The sequence below is a fragment of the Pleurodeles waltl genome, chromosome 3_1, assembly GCF_031143425.1.
Source record: "Pleurodeles waltl isolate 20211129_DDA chromosome 3_1, aPleWal1.hap1.20221129, whole genome shotgun sequence".
NCBI lineage: Eukaryota > Metazoa > Chordata > Amphibia > Caudata > Salamandridae > Pleurodeles > Pleurodeles waltl.
Window position 1 is genome coordinate 364,368,337 of NC_090440.1, and position 21,045 is coordinate 364,389,381.

At 46.7% G+C, this 21,045-nt stretch overlaps 1 protein-coding gene across 1 annotated transcript in view; it reads left to right on the forward strand.

The window, feature by feature from the left end:
- The window catches only part of TRPM7 (transient receptor potential cation channel subfamily M member 7), a 1,269,618-nt gene that overhangs the window by 129,494 nt on the left and 1,119,079 nt on the right, over nt 1–21,045 (forward strand). The window contains exon 5 of the mRNA XM_069222535.1: nt 1,258–1,471. Coding sequence (XP_069078636.1) covers nt 1,258–1,471 — 214 coding nt within the window. The remainder of the gene's footprint in view (nt 1–1,257; nt 1,472–21,045) is intronic.

Below are 21,045 nucleotides of genomic sequence, written 5' to 3' on the forward strand. Positions count from 1 at the left end.
CAAGTATTTCTTCGGTGAATTATGTAGCTATTTTTAAATCTCCAGTAGCTTTGCTTCGAATATTAATGACATTACGACTTCTCTAGTTGAAACCTCGTATAATTTTAAGACATTGTAATTCAAGACTCCTTCAAAATTTCTGTTGACTGTACTTCACAGTGTTCTGGACATAGCAGTGGATGACGTTTTTGCATCGGCCATTGCCAATTTTTCAAGGCCTCCACAGAAGGACTATAGGTCTCACAAGGTGCTCTAGTCTTGAAAGTTTATCTTTCACTGTCCTCCGTTGTAGGCCCTGGAGTCAGGAAGAAGTTGCTGCCTCCAGTTCATTCAAGTAAGGAGAGTACCCCTAATACATTTTAGAAGGAAGTCTGAAGATATCTGAAGAAATCTTAAGATATCTGCTGCTGCTCGTTTTTATATGCATTTGGTATAAATGAGCAATTCAAGAAGTGTTCTGGGTTGTGACAAATATTTTCTACATTTCGAATTCACTTTTCTTTTCAGCAGACCTCTACAGTTTCATTTAAAACAGATTTGTGTCTGTGCTACCTGTTTGTAGAATAATTAAATGAACTGTAATCGCTGTCAATTTATTGGCTTAACACCATGCCCTACGCTATATATATAAGAAAAGGACGCGTTTGAACATATTTAAATCGTTCAACACTATAAATTGGTTGTCTCTAGAATCTCCCAGAAATTAAGCAGTGATAGCAAAAATGCTCCGTATTTTTATCTTTCTCTGTCCTTCGGAAGATGATTCTTTACCTAGAGATGGCAGCAAGCGTGTACTACATATTCAAGGACCCTGTGCTGCCAGTTAGCATCTTTGTTTTCCAGAATGCATGTTTCTTTTATCAGCAGGTTTCCAATGGTAATCTTAAACATCAGAGGACCGTTACACACATATATTAATAGGTAGGCATTAAATCCTTTGAAATAAAACAGACAACTGCCAGGAATGCTACTTTAACTAGATTTTGAACTATTTATTCTTGTATTTCTCTTTACATTTATTTATATTCAAACAGATATTTATATTTTCTCTGACAGCGTATGGGTCACATCTTTTGCATGCAAAATATCTTAACCCTTACAGGCAAACGCCAATAAATTGTTTTCAATTTTATTTTTAGTCATTTAAATTGAAAATGTATTTATGTTGTTAAATGTTTAATTGGATCTTGTACTGTTTAATCTGGGAATTATAAAACATGAATTAATATAATCTGTTTCATAATCTTTCCTTCTTAGTATGTGAGGTTGTCCCATGACTCCAAACCTGAAGCTATTCTGCAGCTCATGCTAAAGGAATGGCAGATGGAACTGCCCAAGCTCGTTATCTCTGTACATGGTGGAATGCAAAAGTTTGAACTTCACCCACGTATCAAGCAATTGATTGGCAAAGGTCTTATCAAAGCAGCTGTGACAACCGGAGCCTGGATAGTGACTGGTGGTGTCAATACAGGTGCAGTATAAGCAGCATTATCATTTGCTTGCAATGTAAAACTTTGATAGAAATGAATGCAGCCATTGCTGTTTTTTTCTGGGAATAATTCCCCCTTGGCAGCCTTTCAGTGTCCCTGTGCTGCCACCTTTGCTGCTCTTGAGAGCTCATTGATATTCCATTCTGAGTCCGTTTTATATGTTCTTATAAAACCTGAGAATACTTTAGTATATGTAAAGGTCTGCGTCTCTGGCCCATCTGACTGCAGCTGCCCTATTACGAACACAGACTGTTCTGTGGTCTTCTTAATATTGATGTGGCGCCGTAGCTGGCCCAGACAACTGCATGTCAAGGGAGGGGAGAAGTCTTCAAGGGTTGCTTTGTTGCAAAGGGACATAATCTGTTTGCGAGGGTTTACAGGTCGTAAATTTTCCTGTCTTACTCCATAATTAACCCAGTGCTTTTATCTCCCTGCACTCGCCACTCCCTGTGTTGCTATTTTGGCAGGTGTTGCTACACTAGATAGGGGGCGGAAAGGTACTTTTTCCATAACTACTGTGTAAACTGGCTAAGAAGAGACACTCTTGCTGTTGTAAATCTTATAGTGATTTGATGGATTGAGTTTCTACTTGTTTCTTCTATAGCCATTTCATAGTGGTGACATACAAGCTTGTGTTGGTTCCACCAGGGCAAGGTTCAGCCTCTGAGGTTCTTCCCCACTTAACCGGTACATTTCTTAAGGTCCCCTGACTGTATTTCTTTTGGGGGTTCCTCCTTTGTACTGAAAATACTCAGCCCAGCAGCAGTGATGTCGGAATACATTCTGGTCCCTTATTTATCAAGTTTGAGCCCTTTTCACAACTTATATTAACGATTGACTTGTGCTGGCTTATTCTCAAGTTCATTCAGTGGTTTTTACTAGGATAAAGGAGCAGAGCACTTCAACAAATGAGGAATCAGTGCTACTATCCTCAAGACTGACCGTTTTATTGCAGGATACTTTCTGGTTGCAGGATCACCTGAAGGGGCTACTTCCTCCCCTTCGTGACTGCCCTGCCCCCATTCCACCAACTTGCAACGGACTGATGGATGATAACCTATCCCTTCTCTGCCAGGAAGTGACGGCTCTCTTCACCAAGGGAGCCATAGAGAGGGAGCCATAGAGAGGGAGATAATGCCAGGGATAGGTCGTAGTTGCTATTCCTGCTGTTTTCTGATACCTAAAAAGGGCAGACACCTTTGTCGTGTTCTACACCTGCACCCTCTTGATTTATTCCTTAAGATGGAAAAGCTCAAAATGCTCACGCTAGCTAAGATCCTTTCTGCCATTGGCCCGGGAAATGAATGGTACAGTTTGACTTGCATTATACACACTTTCAAATTCCCATCCTGCCTGCCCACAGGTGTTACCCTGTTGGGACTGTCAAAGATGTAACTTCAAGTCCTGCGAGGCATGCGCCTTTATGAACCCGAAGGCGATCCAGGAACTTGAAGCGAAATTGGACATTGCCATACACCGGAAGGAGCCTTGGAAGTCTTGCTCCTACTCAAGTTGAAGGAGACCCATTCTTGCTCTCAAGAACGTTCCTTTGACAGGTCTTCATCGAGAGCCTGGTCTTAGGGTAAGTCGAAGTCTAAGCATAAAATGGGCAAGTGAGATCTTACTCCGTTCCCCAGTGATGACCTGAGAAGTTGTGAGGATATCCGGGTGCCTTGTGGTTGGTTTTGCTCTTGATCCTCTGACAAAGAACCAATTCAAAAACTGATCCTGATGCACTGTGAGTGTCTGAATCCGCCAGTGACGTTGCAACACCTTGTTGCAAATTTTCTCTGGAACATCTGGCCCAAGGATTCGCAGAGGCTTCCATTCAGAATACCAACAGTGAGCTGCCCTCTGTACCATCTGTGCCTCCAGCACCCCACCTTGGGTTCCACTCTGATGCTGGAGCAGGCTTCCAATGCGGCACCAAGACTATGCCAGTCTGTGTGATATTGACACCATCACTGACTTTGCTAGTGACTGAGTACATTTGTAGGAAACTGGCTCTGTATGTACTATATCAAAATGAGATATAGTGTGCACAGAGATATAGTGTGCCCAGAGGCTGAACAGAGGCTAAAGTAGATAATACTAATGCTCTCTTTTGTGGTAGTCTGGTTGAGCAGTTATGTTTTGCTTCTATTTCAGACTGAGAGGAAACGCGAATACAAGGAATTCCAACAATGCAGAGCTCTTAGTCTGAATAATACATTTATTAAAGCACTTTTTAAGGTTCGAATAGGTGAAACATGCAGGTCAAAGGCAGCAACACAAATACACTTCCAAAAATAATCACAGCATTGGAATAATAATGATCATAGAAACAAACAATGAAAATACTGTACTTTAATCATGAATTATATATCTGCATATACAGTTATTATGTATTCATTCACAACGCAAAGCTTAAAATAAGAATTAAAAATGTATCACCGTGGGGCGAGGCAGGGATTCCAACTTCAAGCTGAGAACCCAGACGACTGCAGAAAGAGAGAAGAATGACCCTCAAGGCGAACGAGGCGAAGGAATTTCCCTCCCGGGATGAGTTCTGTCTCTAACCCCAGTCGTCGGATTTCCCTCTTAAATACCTTAAACAAGCTACAGAGGAGAATTCTAGACACTCCCCCCTTCCCATATTGTGAGTTGTTGTTCAATCGCTGGCTGAACTAGTCCTTGTTGAAAGAGCACGTTAGAGATTTGACCACATCCCAAGCTTCAGTCTCAAGACCGAGCTGTTCCCTACAGTACCATAAACATACTTCTGGTACATACTTACCTTACCCTCACTCCTCCATGTTATGTCGCTGCCCTTGGTGGGAAAGAGCACAAAGAGTGAAAACATGAGCAAAAAACAAATTGCATAAGTTTTGCATGGAAAAATACCTGCACCACCAATGTGATGGCGTTTAAAGCTAAGTTAAGCACAAAATGGAGTCAGTGGTCACTGTGGAGCAGTGGTTACATACAGATATCATTACAGCTTATCAGGGGGTAGTGCAAATCATTTGTTGCACACACACACAGGCAAAAAATGAGGCGCACACACCCAATGACTAACTCCAGGCCAATGTATTTTTATTAGAAAGATATATTTTGTTACTTGGTTTCTAGAACCCAAAGGATCTTGTTGCAGGTAAGTACATTTGCAAGTAAGTATCGAACATTTGTATCAATAGCACTTTGTTTAGGTTTGGCAAAGGAAACGGTTTACAAGCAAGTAATGCTTTTCACTTTTAAAAGTTGACAGTGCAATTTTTGGGACAGTCCTACGGGGTACGAAAGTGTTAGTGCAGTTTTGAGACAAGTACTCCACTTACAGTTCTATTCTCCAGGGGTTAGGATGCCCACAGGTCGGGGTTCAGGATGACTACAAACTTACACCACCAACATCACGGGTCCGGCTGGGTACAGAGGTCAAAGTTGAAGGTAGATTTAGAATGGAATCCATTGGAGACTGGGAGCACTCGGAAAGAGATCTGCTAGCAGGTACGTGCTGCTGAGGGCAGACATGGGGGTGTTGGTGAGCATCTGGTGGGGTCAGCACCAAATGCCCCCCTGGGCGGCACAGGGGCAGCTGGGTGCAGGGTACACACACAGCGTCAGGCTCCCAATGCTTTTCAATAGGGGGGCCCGGGGGTTAACCCAGGGTGGACACAAAATTCGAATCGCCTGGGGGACCTGCTCTGGACTGGTGGGCCACCTGGACACCGGCTGTGGACGTCGGGTGCAGAGTGGGCAGGACTCTCTGATCCGGGGCAGTTCTGGAGTCCTCTTGGAGGGTTTCTTCTGGACAGGACTGCTGTCCTCGGAAGTTCTTGGTCCTATGGTGGGCAGGCAGTCTTCTGGGGGTTTGGAGAGAGTGCTGGTCCTGCTGGATGAGTCACCTTTTGGTAGTAGAGTCATTGAAGCTGCAGACAGGTCGGTAGGGCTGGGGCAAAGTTAGTTGTCATCTTGAGTCTTTACTGCTGGGGGTTCGGCTAGGCAGTTCTTCTTCTTTCTTCTACTTATTGAGGTTGCCAGGAATCTGGTGAGCTAGGTTCAGGGGAGCCCTTAAATCCTAGATTTAGGGGCACTACAGGGGTCAGAGGGTAGTAGCCAATGGCTACTGTCCCTGAGGGTGGCTACATTCTTTCTGTGCTCACTCCCTTTGGGGAGGTGGACACACTTCTTACCCTAGTGGTCCCTGTCCTCCAAACCAAGGAGGATTCTACTAGGAGGGGATCACTTCAGCTCTGGACACCTTAGGGGTGGTCCTAACTGGACTGGTAACTCCTCCCTGTTTTACCTAATTTTCCCACTGGACTTGCTGCCAAAAGTGGGGCTTTGGAGGGGTGGGCATATCCACTAGCTGGGGGCACTGTAACAGAAGGCCTGAGCCTTTTGAGGCTCACCACCAAGTGTAACAGTTCCTGCATGGGGGAGGTGAGAAGCACCTCCACCCAGAGCAGGCTTTGTTTCTGGCCTCCAAGCACAAAGGTTCTCATACCATGAGGTCAGAACCTGTCTTTTAGTGGCAGGATGACACAGACTGGTCAGTGCTGCACTAAAGGGTTGGTTAAAATGGTCATTTCTAAGATGCCCTCTGGGTGCATTTTACAATAAACCCAACACTGGCAACAGTGTGAGCTTATTGTGCTGAGAAGTTTGATACCAAACTTCCTATACTTCAGTGAAGCCATCATGGAGCTGGGGAGTTCGTAATGACAAACTCCTAGCCCATGTACTCAGTATGGCCACTCTGCCCTTAAAATGTCTAAGAATGGACTTAGACACTGTAGGTGACTTACCTCTGCCAAAGGCAGTGGTTGGTGGGTATGGGGCCCTGAGGAGGATGCCATGCCAACTCTGCTTTTTTCTCCTGACCAATGCACACAAGCTGCAATGGGAGTGTGCAAGGGTTTGGTGAGGAGCCCCCTAGGGTGGCACAATACATGGCCACAGAGCCCTTGGTACCATGGGTACCTTTTACAAGGGTCTTAGCTGTGTGCCAGGGGTTTGCCAATTGTGGGAACAATGGTACCGTTTTGGGAAAGAACACTGGTGCTGGGGCCTGGTTAGCAGGTTCCCAGCACACTTTGTAAAGTCGGCATCAAAATCACCAAAACGTGGGGGGGTAATCATGCCGAAGGGGGCTCTTACCGAAACCATTCCTATCATCTGTTCTGGCTTAGAGCTGAATTTGTCCTCGCCTCACTCAAGATCGGCTCTTAACACCATACTGAAGTATCTGGGCCCAATTCATTTAGATTCAAACAGAACTATGCCTCTGTTTTGGAGCTGCATCCCAGCTCTCCACCAACATGTCAGTTTGGACTCTGACCAGAACCAGCCAGCCTTTGGTGATGTTTTCCCAACATTATGAAGTTGACATTTATATCTAGATTTGCAGGATGGCATTGGGTTGGACACTTTCCCCAGACACTGGGCTCTCAACAGAAGAGAGTGCCTCCTTTGCCATGGTGATGTGGCATGCAGTGAAGGTTGTGAACTTGTGATTGTCCGCTATGGAGGTCAGAAGCATGTTCTAACAAGTTTCACATCCTGGACAAACTTAATCAGAAGTTTTTCTCCCATTTCATGAGGTCCTGACTTGACGCCTTTGTGGGGCACCTCATCTAAGCTTCTGTTCATGCCCTCCAGTAACTAAGCAGGTCGTAAGATGCCACTACAAAGAGTTTCTGACACAGACCCTACACCACAGTTTGCTGATTCAGGCTTCCACCAGTTGGGTGAACCTAAATTCTTTCCCCATGACTCTGCCTGACAAATTCGAAATGCCTTGAGACTTTTGAGAGGTGGCTGTTTTCCTCAGCCAGCTTACCGTTGGGTAAAACAGTGCCACCTGCTTGCTGGGAAGATATACCCATGCTTTATGGGTCGTAGTTGGTGAGAATTTGCCAGCAGTCCTGAAGAATTTGGAGCCTATTTGGATCAAACTATCCAGAATGCTTAAAAGTATGTTATCTCTCTGAGCTGAACATTTTCGTATGGTTGGGCAGAGTAGTTGGCACTAGTTTAGTGCATCATTGGTAGGCCTGGAAGCAATCCACAAGCTTCTCTGGAAACATGCCATTTGATGGGTTTCGCCCATTGATGAGAAGCCCGATTCAACGCTGAAATGCTTTAAAGAAAACACTGTATCCTCACTAGTGTCACCCCTTTTGAGGTAACTTCAGAGAACTGGCGTACTGCCCATGCCAAGGACTATTGCCCTGAACTGGTCCCCCAGTCCTTTCCGGTCAGGTGGGGATCAATCAGAAAATGCTCAGGCCATCCAAGGTAGTGAAGTTACCAGCTCCCCCTCTCTATGGAACTCTAGTCACTTTAGTTTGCCATTAGCAGCACATGACGATTCTGTGGGAGACTGAATCAGACACTTTATCCAGGATGGCAGAATATAACATCTGACAGGTGGGCCTTCCAGATAGTCCTACATGGCGATGTCCTGTTATTTCTTCTGACACACCACACCTCCCACCTACATTTGAACATCTCTTGTCTATCTAATCACATCCACATTACGGTGGGCTACACACATTGCTGGTGTTCACAATCAACTAGCCAAAGTGAAGCCTGACTCCTTTGCAGAAGCTCCTCTTGTTTGGAGTCATCTTGGATATGATCCAGTTTCAGGCTTTCCCACCAACAGCTCATTCTAGCTATGATTCCGATGTTTCAGCTTCGATCCTGGGTCTCGGTGAGACTGGCTGCAAGGCTTTAGGGCCTTTTGTCATCCTGGACCTTTCTAGTCTACTGTGCCAGGTGGCACATGCAGGCTCTTTCTGCAGCGGAAACTGAAGTTACAGTGGGTTCAGCACCCTGAAATCTTTTGGATTCCATGCACTGTTTCACAGGAGACTGCAAAAGACCGGGTGTTGTGACTCCTCCACCATGACACTAGCAGCAGACCCCTCTCACTCAAAAACCCAGAGATGAAGGTGATGACAGATGCAGCACTTCTAGGATGGGGAGGGCATCTGGGAGAGGTGAAGATCAGAGGACTCTGGCCTCCAACGAAGATCAGTTGCCTCACCAACCTCTTGGATTTGCAAGCTCTTTGCCTGCTTCTTAAGGCTCTCCTGCTGTCCATCAGAAGGAGGCTGGCTCGGGTTCTCATGGGTCCCAACACTGCCATATATTACTGCAACAAGCAGGGCAGGGTGGGGTTCTGGGCATTATCAGGAGGTGCTCCACTTCTAGAGCTGGCAGGAGCAGCAGAGCATTTCCCATAATAGCATAAGCTCTGTAATTTTGCATAAATTGTGTTAAGCAAGAACGGAAGTCTACTCCTGCCCGAAGTCCTGAAGATCAGGAACGACCAGGCCCAAGTCATTGTAGTGGGCATGGACGGAGCAAAGGCAGTGTGATTCGTGGAACTTCATGTCAGGCTACTGCTTCTGGAGGACCTCCTGCCGTAGCAGCAGGGCAGGATCCTGCACACAAACCTGCACAAATAGCACCTTCACATGTGCAGTGACAGTTGACTACAATCAGTATTCTGTCCAGTGTTGTAGATGTCATCATGGCTGCTAGCTGTCCCTCTACTAAGTCTTTCCACCCCGGTTGCTCGGACAAGTTCATAGCCTGGTGTGCCACACACAGTACTGCTCCATAGCAGTCTAAACTGTTGGATGTCCTGTTCTTTGTTTTATCTCTTGCCCAGGAAGGACTTGCATTGACACAGTTAAAAATTATTTGTCAGCTCTTTGGGCCTTTTTACGTTTTAATGTACCAGCCGTACCTGATGAAATCATCTATTATGATGAGATTTTTGAAAGGTTTGAATCACTTATTTCCTCCAAATACACTTCTGTGATGCCACTTTTGAATGTCAATTTGGTCCCCACTTTCTTTATGTGCAAGCCATTCAAAGCCATCCACAGCTATCCATTGCATCTCCTGGCTTTGAAGACTGTGTTTCTGGTGGCAGTGACCTTGGCTCGGTGCTGTGGACCAAGGCAGCCTTTGTACCTAAAGATTAACCATCCTTTCACCTTGGACAATTCATTACTAATTAAATCTTTTCTCTTCCTCACCCCTTGAAAGAGGAGGTGAGACTCCATTGACTGGATCCTTAAAGAGATTTGAGTTTATGCATTGATGTCACCAAAAACCAACAAGTGGACAATCTGCCCTTTGAAGGGTTTTCTGGGACAAAGGAATGCGAACCAGTGCTGAAAAAGACTCTTTGAAAGTGGATAGACCTTTGCAACAGAATCTGCTACACAGTAGCCAAGAAGCATCCCATTGGGGAGTTGAGGGTCCTTTCCTCCGGGGGCCAAGGCTTCTATCACTGCACTAGGATGTGCAGTACCTGTTCTTGACATATTTCAGATCACAATGGGTCATCATTACACACGTTCATGAATCATTCCTGCTGTGATAGGCTCAGTGCTGCAGAACCTCTTGTTCTGGGTCATTTCCCTGCCCACCACCTTGGGAGGTACTGCTTTGTTATCTGCAGTTAGACTATCAAAAACAAGTTACTTACCTTTTTGCTCTGTCTGACTTCATGTTCCTCTCCACCATCCTTCCTCCCCGTTCTGTGGAATTTCCAATCTAAACAGGCCCTAATCTAGGAATCGTCACACTATTTTTGTTGGGCTGTGTGTCCGAGGCAGAATCAGAGACTGATATCAGTGTGCTTGTATGCATCTAAATGTGTCACTTCCGGGGCAGGCCGAAGTCTCTGCCATCCACCAGCGTGGTTTAATGCTGGTAAAATCTACTGGATCCAGTCTAACACCTGGAAACATTGTAAAGATGAGCAATCTTCTATTAGATAGAGTATCCACCAGAAAGAGCATTGTGTTCTTCCAAAACCAAATATGTTTGTTTTATACATAAAAATGCTAAGTGGAGCCCCCTGAAATGTGAATAGTCATTATAGAGGAAGAGAAGAAGGGGTAGGTAAGGCAGGTAAACCAGGTACAAATGTGCATTTTTAGCATTGTCGCTAGACATAGTGAATAAGTTGTAATCAACAGTACATTGTTTAGAAGTTACATGGTATCTGTCATAAATGTGAGAAGCAAGGTATATATCATTTTATGACAAAGAAGTAAGGTAGGCCAATTAAAGTAGAACCATGTAGGTCTTAGTCATCAGTTCATAGATTCTTATGTGGAAAAAGGAAACCTAGTGTGAGTCAACAGGACAAGACATTGTAGTAGCTCTGTACCTTGTTGCGCTGTCCTGTGAGAAGTATACAAAGGTGTAATTCAGACTTTAAAATTATGGATGCATATATTTCAATGGAATGAAATGTAGGAAGACAACATTAAATCGTTATTGTATAAGTATATGATAAACTGTATCTTACCTGCTCTTGGCATGCAGTCATGGTCAGCAACACAGCAGCAGATGAGATATAGTTTATTTTTCCTTCTTATAGACCAGGTCACTCCATTCTCAAGCACTCAGATGGTGAGCAATATTTAATGTTTCTACACCTGAAGCTCCCAAGGAATGTGCAGAACACAAAGTAGGGGATAGTGATGACCAAACAATAAACAAAGATGCTGGGTGATTATCAAGGCCCTCAAAATCCATTAAAAGGATAATGCTTATTTCAGAAGAAAGGGTTCACAGCTCTGCAATCTCACTTGACAACATTCCTGATTTTGACATTAGGCCACTGTCTCCCCAGACCTTTTCCCAGGAACACTGCAGCCTTCAAATATGCCTTAGTGATCCTTGCAACCTTCTAACCCACTAGACTTAGAGCCTACCTGCAACGATACAGATTGAGCTTTTTAGGGTACTAAGCCAGCGCTTTAAGCTAGAAAAAAACTGCTAATAGCTCTGTGAATGGTGTGCAAGCTCACATGGTGTAAACTACACAGCATCAAATGTAGTCACTAACTTGCCCAGTAAAACACAGGGTCCCTCCCCAAATACGGAGAGAGATTCAGGGCAATGTACAGTAAGTAAACAAAATATCACTCTCCTAAACATTCAAAGAGTCAGCCCGATCCGAAGGATAGAGACTGAAATACTGGATGTGAAATAATTTTTTTCTTCTTTAATAATAATTCTCATTTGTTATCCATATACATATATATTCAAAATATTATACATTTTTTTGATCTGCTTCTTCCACTTGAAAAAGCCTATCTTCCACAGCCGGGACTATCCCCTTGAGATGTCGCATAGGAGCAAAGATGCCACCCCAGACTTTTTTGGCACCCAGGACCTCGAGGATAAACAATATGCACAGCCTTCAGCTGCTGATGGGGAGAAAACCTCAACACTAGTTCCAGCTCTGACCTGGCAATCAAAGACTTTCCACGTGCACAAATGATTGTGAGTATGGTTCCACCTCTCCATTTCCCCTCGACACCACACGCACATCAAGCAGCCCACTGCAAAAAGGTGTCTATCCGCTCTGGATCCACAGAAGATGGCTTCTGGGCCACCATTTCCTTTGGGCTCTGGTTGGCCCCCAACCACTTTTTCCCTTGCAACGCCCAGCCATGGCTCACGCTGAAGAAACCATCAAAGCTGTCTCACTCGGTGCGACCTCTCCGGCCTCAGCACTAATCCACTATTGGAGGTAAAACCCTCAGCGTCAAAGCCGAAATCGGCACCAGTCCTGAAGACTTGAGCTCAGGTCCCTGAAACCTCAGGGCATCAACCTTTGTACCGATCTTCCGAAAACTCCAAGACGATATCACCACCTGGCACATTGTGGTTCACCATCGCACGGGCTGGACCCTCAAGCTCCCACTGGTCTCTAAACACTAGCTGAGATTTGAGTAATCTCTTGAGTCTCTTGTGTCCATTTCGATAAAACACTGTAGTTAATTGAACAAGGCCCCCAGCCCTCTGACAGACATTCACTTTCCACCACACCTTCATCTCTACCGAGACCACAGCATTCCCCATCCCAGCCTGATTCTCCACTTGACACTTTCATACACAACTCAGAGGTCACCACACTGGACTGCACAGGAAGATATGTAGGGGGGTACTTACAATACAACCTCACATGGTGATGCCTGGGACTTCTATGATGTGGCCCCTCCAGGGGACACAGATCCCAACCTTTGTGAAGCCCGACCCTCACCCCTTGATGACCACATCTTACCTTGAACTGGTAGCTAGAGCAGCCTCGTACCACGTTTGACATACATGTTGACCTCATAGAAGAGACATTCCTCTTCAGAACCCTCTCCAACACCCACTGCTTCACCCATTACCTACTCATGTCCAAGGACATTCTGCGGAAAAGCCCCTTGACTCCTTCAAGACCCATTCTGAGCAAGGGTTATCACTCCCTGTGTGAAAATTAAATGTAGGGTGTTTCCAACAGACCCCATCTACCTTTGAGGCCAAACTCCATAATGCTCCAGACCCACCCCCTCAAACCTCCCTCAGATTCCTTGGTGGTACACACTGCCCGGAAGCGGACAAACTCTCAGGGCACTGGCAGTGCCCCTCCACTGGATAAGGAGAGCAACCGAATCGATGCTACAGGCAAGATAGTCTTGGCACAGTTTGCCAGTCATTTGGTGCATCGCCAGCTTGATTGGTATACATTCCTGTTATGACCTTACCAACTGGGACATAATGGAGGAGCTTCTCCAGTACCTCCCACATCAGCACAGAAAGGAGGGGACAGGAGTTAGTCTGAGGGTAAGCTCATCTCCACCACCGCCGTTCAATGTGCCCTCAATGACGCCAACACTTCCACTCGGGATGTCAACTCAGCACATCCTCCTCTGTAGGCATACTAGGCTCTGTATCTTTGGTTTCAAGCAGGATGTCCATCGACTCCTGCCTAACATGCCATTTGACGGCCAATACCTCTTCGACCTGCAGGCTGACCAAATGCTGGAAGAAAATAAAGATGTAGAGATAATGAAGACTAAGGGTGCCCTGCAAATGCCAAACCCTTGTGGTTCCTGTCACCGTATATCCTTTTGTAGATCCTCGAAGACCTCCTTCCTCGATGTCTCCACAGCTTTTCAATGCTTGCAGGTCTAGCAACCCTCCCCTAACGGCTATTTGAAGGGGTGCTGCATAGGCAACAATGCCCAAGTTAGAGGCTAAGGTGGCTCCCCCAAGTGAGCTGCTCCCACCAACACCAACTCTTTTTTTTATTTAACCGTGCAATTTTCCCACCTTCCCCACCCCACCTGAATGCCACACCCAATAGCTTGATCTCTGCTGTTGTTGAGACCTCTCCTCTGCATTTAACCTTGGCCTTGTGACATCACATTACAGGACCTTTCACATGATTCTGCTTCTGGTGCCGCTTGAAAGGGACAGGCCTTTTACATTAATTTTTCAATGTGTTTTTTTCAGTTTTCATTTAAAATAAACAATATTGCACCATAAGGCTGATTGTCACACCCTGCCTACCTTCACAGCTCTCCTCGATGTACATATTAAGCGTAAATCTTTGTGATCTATAACATTATCCCAATTAGTCCCTTTGAGGATGCCAAAACTACAACTCCCAGAATCCATGGTTTGTTAAATAAAAATCTAAGACTAGAGAATGGTGTCCTTGACGACATGGAATTTTTAATTTGGGAAGTATAGTGGGTGTGGATCAAATCTCTTTGTATCCTACAATTAATATAAAAAGGCAACAAAAAGTAAACTTGGGATGCAACTGCTCAAAATCCTGTACCTGTCTCACCGATCAGATCGGTTCACACTGCCCAAAAAGTGCTCTTATAAATCAAGCTTGCCAACCTGAAATAGGCAGCATGATTGGCTTTGCTTCTGTTAGAAAGCGTCTGAGAAGGCAATAAAAATCTCTGTAAGAAAGTTTTTCTTAGGGCAGATGTGGGGATTCATATTTCTGCTTTCTCACACCCTTTCCCTGTGACTAAAGACTATCAGACCCTGTGAACGGGGCAGACAATAGGCTGGCAAATAAGACGATTCATCCATCCATTCATGATGTATTCTTGTTACAAATTGGGTTTTTGGTTGGCAGTCAGGTTACCCTCTGTCCAAGCAAGAACCCTCACTCTAATCAGGGTAAGTCACATACAATCCAAAATTATCCTGTGCCCACCCTCTGGTAGCTTGGCACAAGCAGTCGGGCTTAACTTAGAAGTTAATGTGTAAAGCATTTGTGCAATAAATCATACAATAACATAATATAGCACCACAAAAATACACCACACAGTGTTTAGAAAAATACATAATATTTATCCGGGTATTTGCAGGTCAAAACGATCAAAGATGCAATATGAATTTGTAAAGATATCACTAAAAAGTGATATAAAGTGTCTTAAGTCTTTAAAAAGTAAACAAAGTCTCTTTCAAGCACAAAGTACCTGGTTTAAAGTTGAAAATCTCCGCAAAGGGCCGCAGATGAAGAGATACGTGGAAAAATGGTGTGTGCGTCGATTTCTCCTTTGCACACATGGACTTGCGTCGTTATTTTTCTCGCGGGGAAGTCGTGCGCCGTTTTCTGGCACGCGGACAGTCTCTTTCTGTGGGTCGCGGGATTACCAGATGTCCAGGGGTCTGTGCATGGATTCTTCTGCTTGTTTTACGGCTGCGCGTCGTTCCGCGAGGCTGTGCGTCGAAGTTTCGTTCTCACGGCAGGCGTTGCGTCCATTTCCCCTCTGGAAGTCGGGCGGCGTTGTCCTTGCGAGGCCGTGCGTTGAAGTTCCGGCGGCCGCGAAGGCGTTGCGTAGATCAGCGTCGTTGTGCGGCGATTTTCTCGCTGCGGAGCAAGCTGTGCGTCGAAAGTTTTGACGCACAAAGAGTCCAAATGAAAAAGAGAAGTCTTTTTGGTCCTGAGACTTCACAGAACAGTAGGCAAGCTCTATCCAAGCCCTTGGAGAGCACTTTTACAGCCAGACAAGAGTTCAGCAAGGCAGCAGGCCAACAGCAAGGCAGCAGTCCTTTTTAGAAAGCAGTCAGGTGAGTCCTTTAGGCAGCCAGGCAGCAGTTCTTGGCAGGATGCAGGTTCTGGTTCCGATTTCTTCTCCAGCAAGTGTCTGATGAGGTAGGACAGAGGCCCTGTTTTATACTAAATTGTGCCTTTGAAGTGGGGGTGACTTCTAAGAGGGGCTAAGAAATGCACCAGGTCCCCTTTCAGTTCAATCCTGTCTGCCAGGGTCCCAGTAAGCGGTGTGGCAGTCCTTTGTGTGAAGGCAGGCCCTCCACCCTCCCAGCCCAGGAAGACCCATTCAAAATGCAGATGTATGCAAGTGAGGCGGAGTACCCTGAATTTGGGGTGTGTCTGAGTGAATGCACAAGGAGCTGTCAACTAAACCTAGCCAGACGTGGATTGTAAGGCACAGAAAGATTTAAGTGCAAAGAAATGCTCACTTTCTAAAAGTGGCATTTCTAGAATAGTAATATTAAATCCGACTTCACCAGTCAGCAGGATTTTGTATTACCATTCTGGCCATACTAAATATGACCTTCCTGCTCCTTTCAGCTCCTTTCAGATCAGCAGCTGCCACTTCAACAATGTATGAGGGTAGCCCCAATGTTAGCCTATGAAGGGAGCAGGCCTCACAGTAGTGTAAAAACAAACTTAGGAGTTTTACACTACCAGGACATATAAACTACACAGGTACATGTCCTGCCTTTTACCAACACAGCACCCTGCTCTAGGGGTTACCTAGGGCACACATTAGGGGTGACTCATATGTAGAAAAAGGGGAGTTTTAGGCTTGGCAAGTACTTTTAAATACCAAGTCGAAGTGGCAGTGAAACTGCACACACAGGCCTTGCAATGGCAGGCCTGAGACAAGGTTAAGGGGCTACTGAAGTGGGTGGCACAACCAGTGCTGCTGGCCCACTATTAGCATTTAATCTACAGGCCTTAGGCACATATAGTGCACTCTACTAGGGACTTATAAGTAAATTAAATAGCCAATCATGGATAAACCAATCAATAGTACAATTTACACAGAGAGCATATGCACTTTAGCACTGGTTAGCAGTGGTAAAGTGCCCAGAGTTCAAAAGCCAACAGCAACAGGTTAGAAAAAATAGGAGGAAGGAGGCAAAAAGTTTGGGAATGTCCCGTCAAAAAGCCAGGTCCAACATGACCCCCTACCAGCCTAAAGCCAGGGGAGAACAATCACTATCCTGATGTACTTCCCTGTTTGAGGCGACAGAACAAGGACCCAGGCCCACAGCAGCAGGGGCATGCTCCAGTTATTCGCCTTCCTGACTCCAATTGGATCCCTCTGTCCACACTCTCAGGGCCCACTAAGCCAACCCATGGGGAACCTTTCTCCTTACCTGCGGATACCATCTGTGCAGCACCTAACCTTACTTTGCTCAAAGATGTATCCCGGGAGCAGGATAGTACCACCAGGACCAACACAGTGGTGTTGCCCACTCTACCCCTGGGGTGTGACACTTGTCCCCTCCCCAGGGGTAACTCTGTCCACCCGGACAGCAAGCCACAGTGGTTACTGACAGCTGTCAGGGATGAGAGCCAGGCCCTAGGCCTCTCAAAGCTCTCCCACCACTGTGGCTGTGGAGAGTGGGGGTGGTAGCCCCAGGTGCTGGGCACCCTTTAACCACTCTCCCTTCCACCAGGTCAAGGATGACAGCCTGAACCTGGTCCTCCCCTCTGGGGCTCTGTACCCTCCCTCCGGGAGCAGTACCCCCAGAGTCCAACATGTTCTGGGTGCTTATAGAAGTCGCCCTGTACCATTCCTCCACCAGGGCAGGGCTGTTAACCTGCAACTGGCCCTCCAACCTGGGGTCTCTACCTTCAGGTTGGACTAGGGCCCGGGGTGAGGCTTCCTTCCCCCAGCCCTCCCTTCTGGGGTCCAGCACCCTCCAACTAGGAGTGGCCTCCTCAGAAGACAACATGGTAGGGGCACTGTTATCAGTAGCCCCTCCCTCCAGGTCCTGGGGGACACCCTGAACCCGGTCTTCCAGCCCAGGGTCTGTACCCTCAGACTGGATCACTGCCTGGCAAACCAGGACTTTCTGGGGGGCACACCAACCCCCTCCCAGGTCAGGGTTTAACCTCTGAACCTGGCCATCCAACCCAGAGTCACCACCCTGAGGTTGGACAATTGCCTGGCACACCAGGACTTTCTGAGAGGCACACCTACCCCCCACCAGGTCAGAGTTTAACCTCTGAACCTGGCCATCCAACCCAGAGTCACCACCTTGAGGTTGGACAATTGCCTGGCACACCAGGACTTCCTGGGGGGCACACTCACCCCCCACAAGGGACACACCGTCCCCAAGGGCCACACAAGAGTCTGGTTGGCACAGGTCTCCCGACCTCTGCCCATCCGGCAGAGTCTGGATCTCCACCAAACCAGAAACGGTTTCACCTGGGTCATTCCTGGGGGGCTCTGCTTTCAGAGCTGACCCCTGACTCTCCAGGACCTCCACTGGGGTACGGAACCCCCTCTCAACCCTCTGTCTGGACTTCTGCACCCCCTCACTAGGAGTGGTACTGCCAGACACTAGAACTTGTGGGATGCTGGCTACAGTCATCCCCTCAAGTTCTTCTGACACTGTGGGGCCTCCCTCAACAGGTGGCCCTACAGTACAGGCTAGGCTTCCCTCCTGGCGTTCCCTCATGGAACCCTCTAGGACCTGGGACCTACCTGGGACACTACAATCCTCTCCCACCTCACTTGGTTGGGAAACACCTAGACCACTCCCTTCAGGAGCACCCCCCAAATGCCTCTTCAGACTCTCTGGTATTCACCCAGAAGTCTGCCTCCATTGTAAGCTCCCTGGGGTCAGAGAACTCACACTCCACCTGGTGTTGGCGTAGCTCTGGAAAATAAGAACCAGACATATGCTCTCCGGCAATTACATCACTCTGCCCTTCACATGTATTAACCACAGTACCCTTCACCCAACCATCCAGTGACTCAGCCTTGAAAAAGCACTCTACATCACCCTCCTGAGACTGGTGAGACAGTATCTGACTGTCCGTGACACTCAACCCATACTCTTCTGGGATGTCTCCACACTCTATATCCAGGACGTCCACCAGGGGGGGAACCCTTTTCCCTGTCATTCTCTTCTAGAGCCAGTAAAGTGTCCCTCCCACCAGTAGGAATATGACTCCCTGTGCCAGTTCCCCAATCCTTCTCAGGGACCCTGTGCATAACGGGAACTACCTCATACCCTTGAACCACCTGGGGTGTGTCAACTCCCTTCTTCAAGTTGGGCACCACATCTCTGGGCTTGTGCCCTTCTTCAGCAGTACTGGATGCAAGATTTTTGCTGCCACCATCAGAACTGGACTCAGCCCTTCTGGCCTCCAGTTTCAGCTCTTCACAGCTCAACTCTTGAGCTGCAATCCCTTTTTTCCAGGGCCAAGGCTCTTGCCGCATCAGCCTTTTCAAGAAAGTAATCTAGCTCCTCCAGCGACCGCTCTCGAGCTAGGAGCCATTCTTGTCTCACTCGTTCTCTTTCGTCATCTGAGTAGTCTTCCTCCTCATCTGAGCAGTCCTCCCCTCATCTGAGGAGTACTTAGTCATTTGGTTTTTTGCTGCCTCTTCCTCTGCCCATCTTTCTTCCCTTCAGGTTATGTAGATATTTAGCAGTTCCATCTTAGTGGATCTCCTTGATATAGGAAGTCCCCATTTTCTGCAAAGCCTCCTTAGGTCAGCCTTAGTGAGGGATTCAGTAGGCACAACGTATGACACACGGTAGATACCCATTCTCAATCTGATAAGGTATCACAGGCAAAAACCAAAATACAAAGTCCAAAATATCAATAATATATCCAGGAGGACATCAGAGAACCAAAAGCAAAAAGATGAAAAATCAAGTTGACCTTCACTTGTGGGTGAAATGCTTAGCTACTGTATGTCACTGCACAAACACAAGTCCTATCCTCACCGCTGATCACCAATGTCAGAAATTGGGTTTTTGGTTGGCAGTCAGGTTACCCTCTGTCCAAGCAAGAACCCTCACTCTAATCAGGGTAAGTCACACACAATCCAAAATTATCCTGTGCCCACCCTCTGGTAGCTTGGCACAAGCAGTCAGGCTTAACTTAGAAGGCAATGTGTAAAGCATTTGTGCAATAAATCATACAATAACATAATATAGCACCACAAAAATACACCACACAGTGTTTAGAAAAATACATAATATTTATCCGGGTATTTGCAGGTCAAAACGATCAAAGATGCAATATGAATTTGTAAAGGTATCACTAAAAAGTGTCTTTAGTCTTTAAAAAGTAAACAAAGTCTCTTTCAAACACAAAGTACCTGGTTTAAAGTGGAAAATCTCCGCAAAGGGCTGCAGATGAAGAGATACGTGGAAAAATGGTGTGTGCGTCGATTTCTCCCCTGCACACACGGGCTTGCGTCTTTATTTTTCACGCGGGGAAGTCGTGCGTCGTTTTCCGGCACGCAGAAGTCTCTTTCTGTGGGTCGCAGGATTACCAGATGTCCCAGGGTCTGTGCGTGGATTCTTCTGCTTGTTTTTCGGCTGCGCGTTGTTCCGCGAGGCTGTGCGTCGAAGTTTCGTTCTCACGGCAGGGGTCGTGTAGATTTCCCCTCTGGACGACGGGCGGTGTTGTCCTTGCGAGGCCATGCGTTGAAGCTCCAGTCGCCCCGAAGGCGTCGCGTCGGTGTGCGGCGATTTTCTCGCCGCGGAGCAAGCTGTGCGGCGAAAATTTTGGCGCACGAAGAGTCCAAATGAAAAAGAGAAGCCTTTTTGGTCCTGAGACTTCAGGGAACAGGAGGCAAGCTCTGTCCATGCCCTTGGAGAGCACTTTTACAGCCAGACAAGAGTTCGGCAAGGCAGCAGGGCAACAGAAAGGCAGCAGTCCTTTGTAGAAAGCAGTCAGGTGAGTCCTTTAGGCTGCCAGGCAGTTCTTCTTGGCAGGATGCAGGTTCTGGTTCAGATTTCTTCTCCAGCAAGTGTCTGATGAGGTAGGGCAGAGGCCCTGTTTTATACTAAATTGTGCCTTTGAAGTGGGGGTGACTTCAAAGAGTGTCTAAGAAATGCACCAGGTCCAGTTCAATCCTGTCTGCCAGAGTCCCAGTAGGGGGTGTGGCAGTCCTTTGTGTGAGGGCAGGCCCTCCACCCTCCCAGCCCAGGAAGACCCATTCAAAATGCAGATCTATGCAAGTGAGGCGGAGTACCCTGTGTTTGGGGTGTGTCTGAGTGAATGCACAAGGAGCTGTCAACTAAACCTAGCCAGACGTGGATTGTAAGGCACAGAAAGATTTAAGTGCAAAGAAATGCTCACTTTCTAAAAGTGGCATTTCTAGAATAGTAATATTAAATCCGACTTCACCAGTCAGCAGGATTTTGTATTACCATTCTGGCCATACTAAATATGACCTTCCTCCTCCTTTCAGATCAGCAGCTGCCACTTCAACAATGTATGAGGGCAGCCCCAATGTTAGCCTATGAAGGGAGCAGGCCTCACAGTAGTTTAAAAACGAATTTAGGAGTTTTACACTACCAGGACATGTAAACTACACAGGTACATGTCCTTTTACCCACACAGCACCCTGCTCGAGGGGTTACCTAGGGCACACATTAGGGGTGACTTATATTTAGAAAAGGGGGAGTTTTAGGCTTGGCAAGTACTTTTAAATGCTAAGTCGAAGTG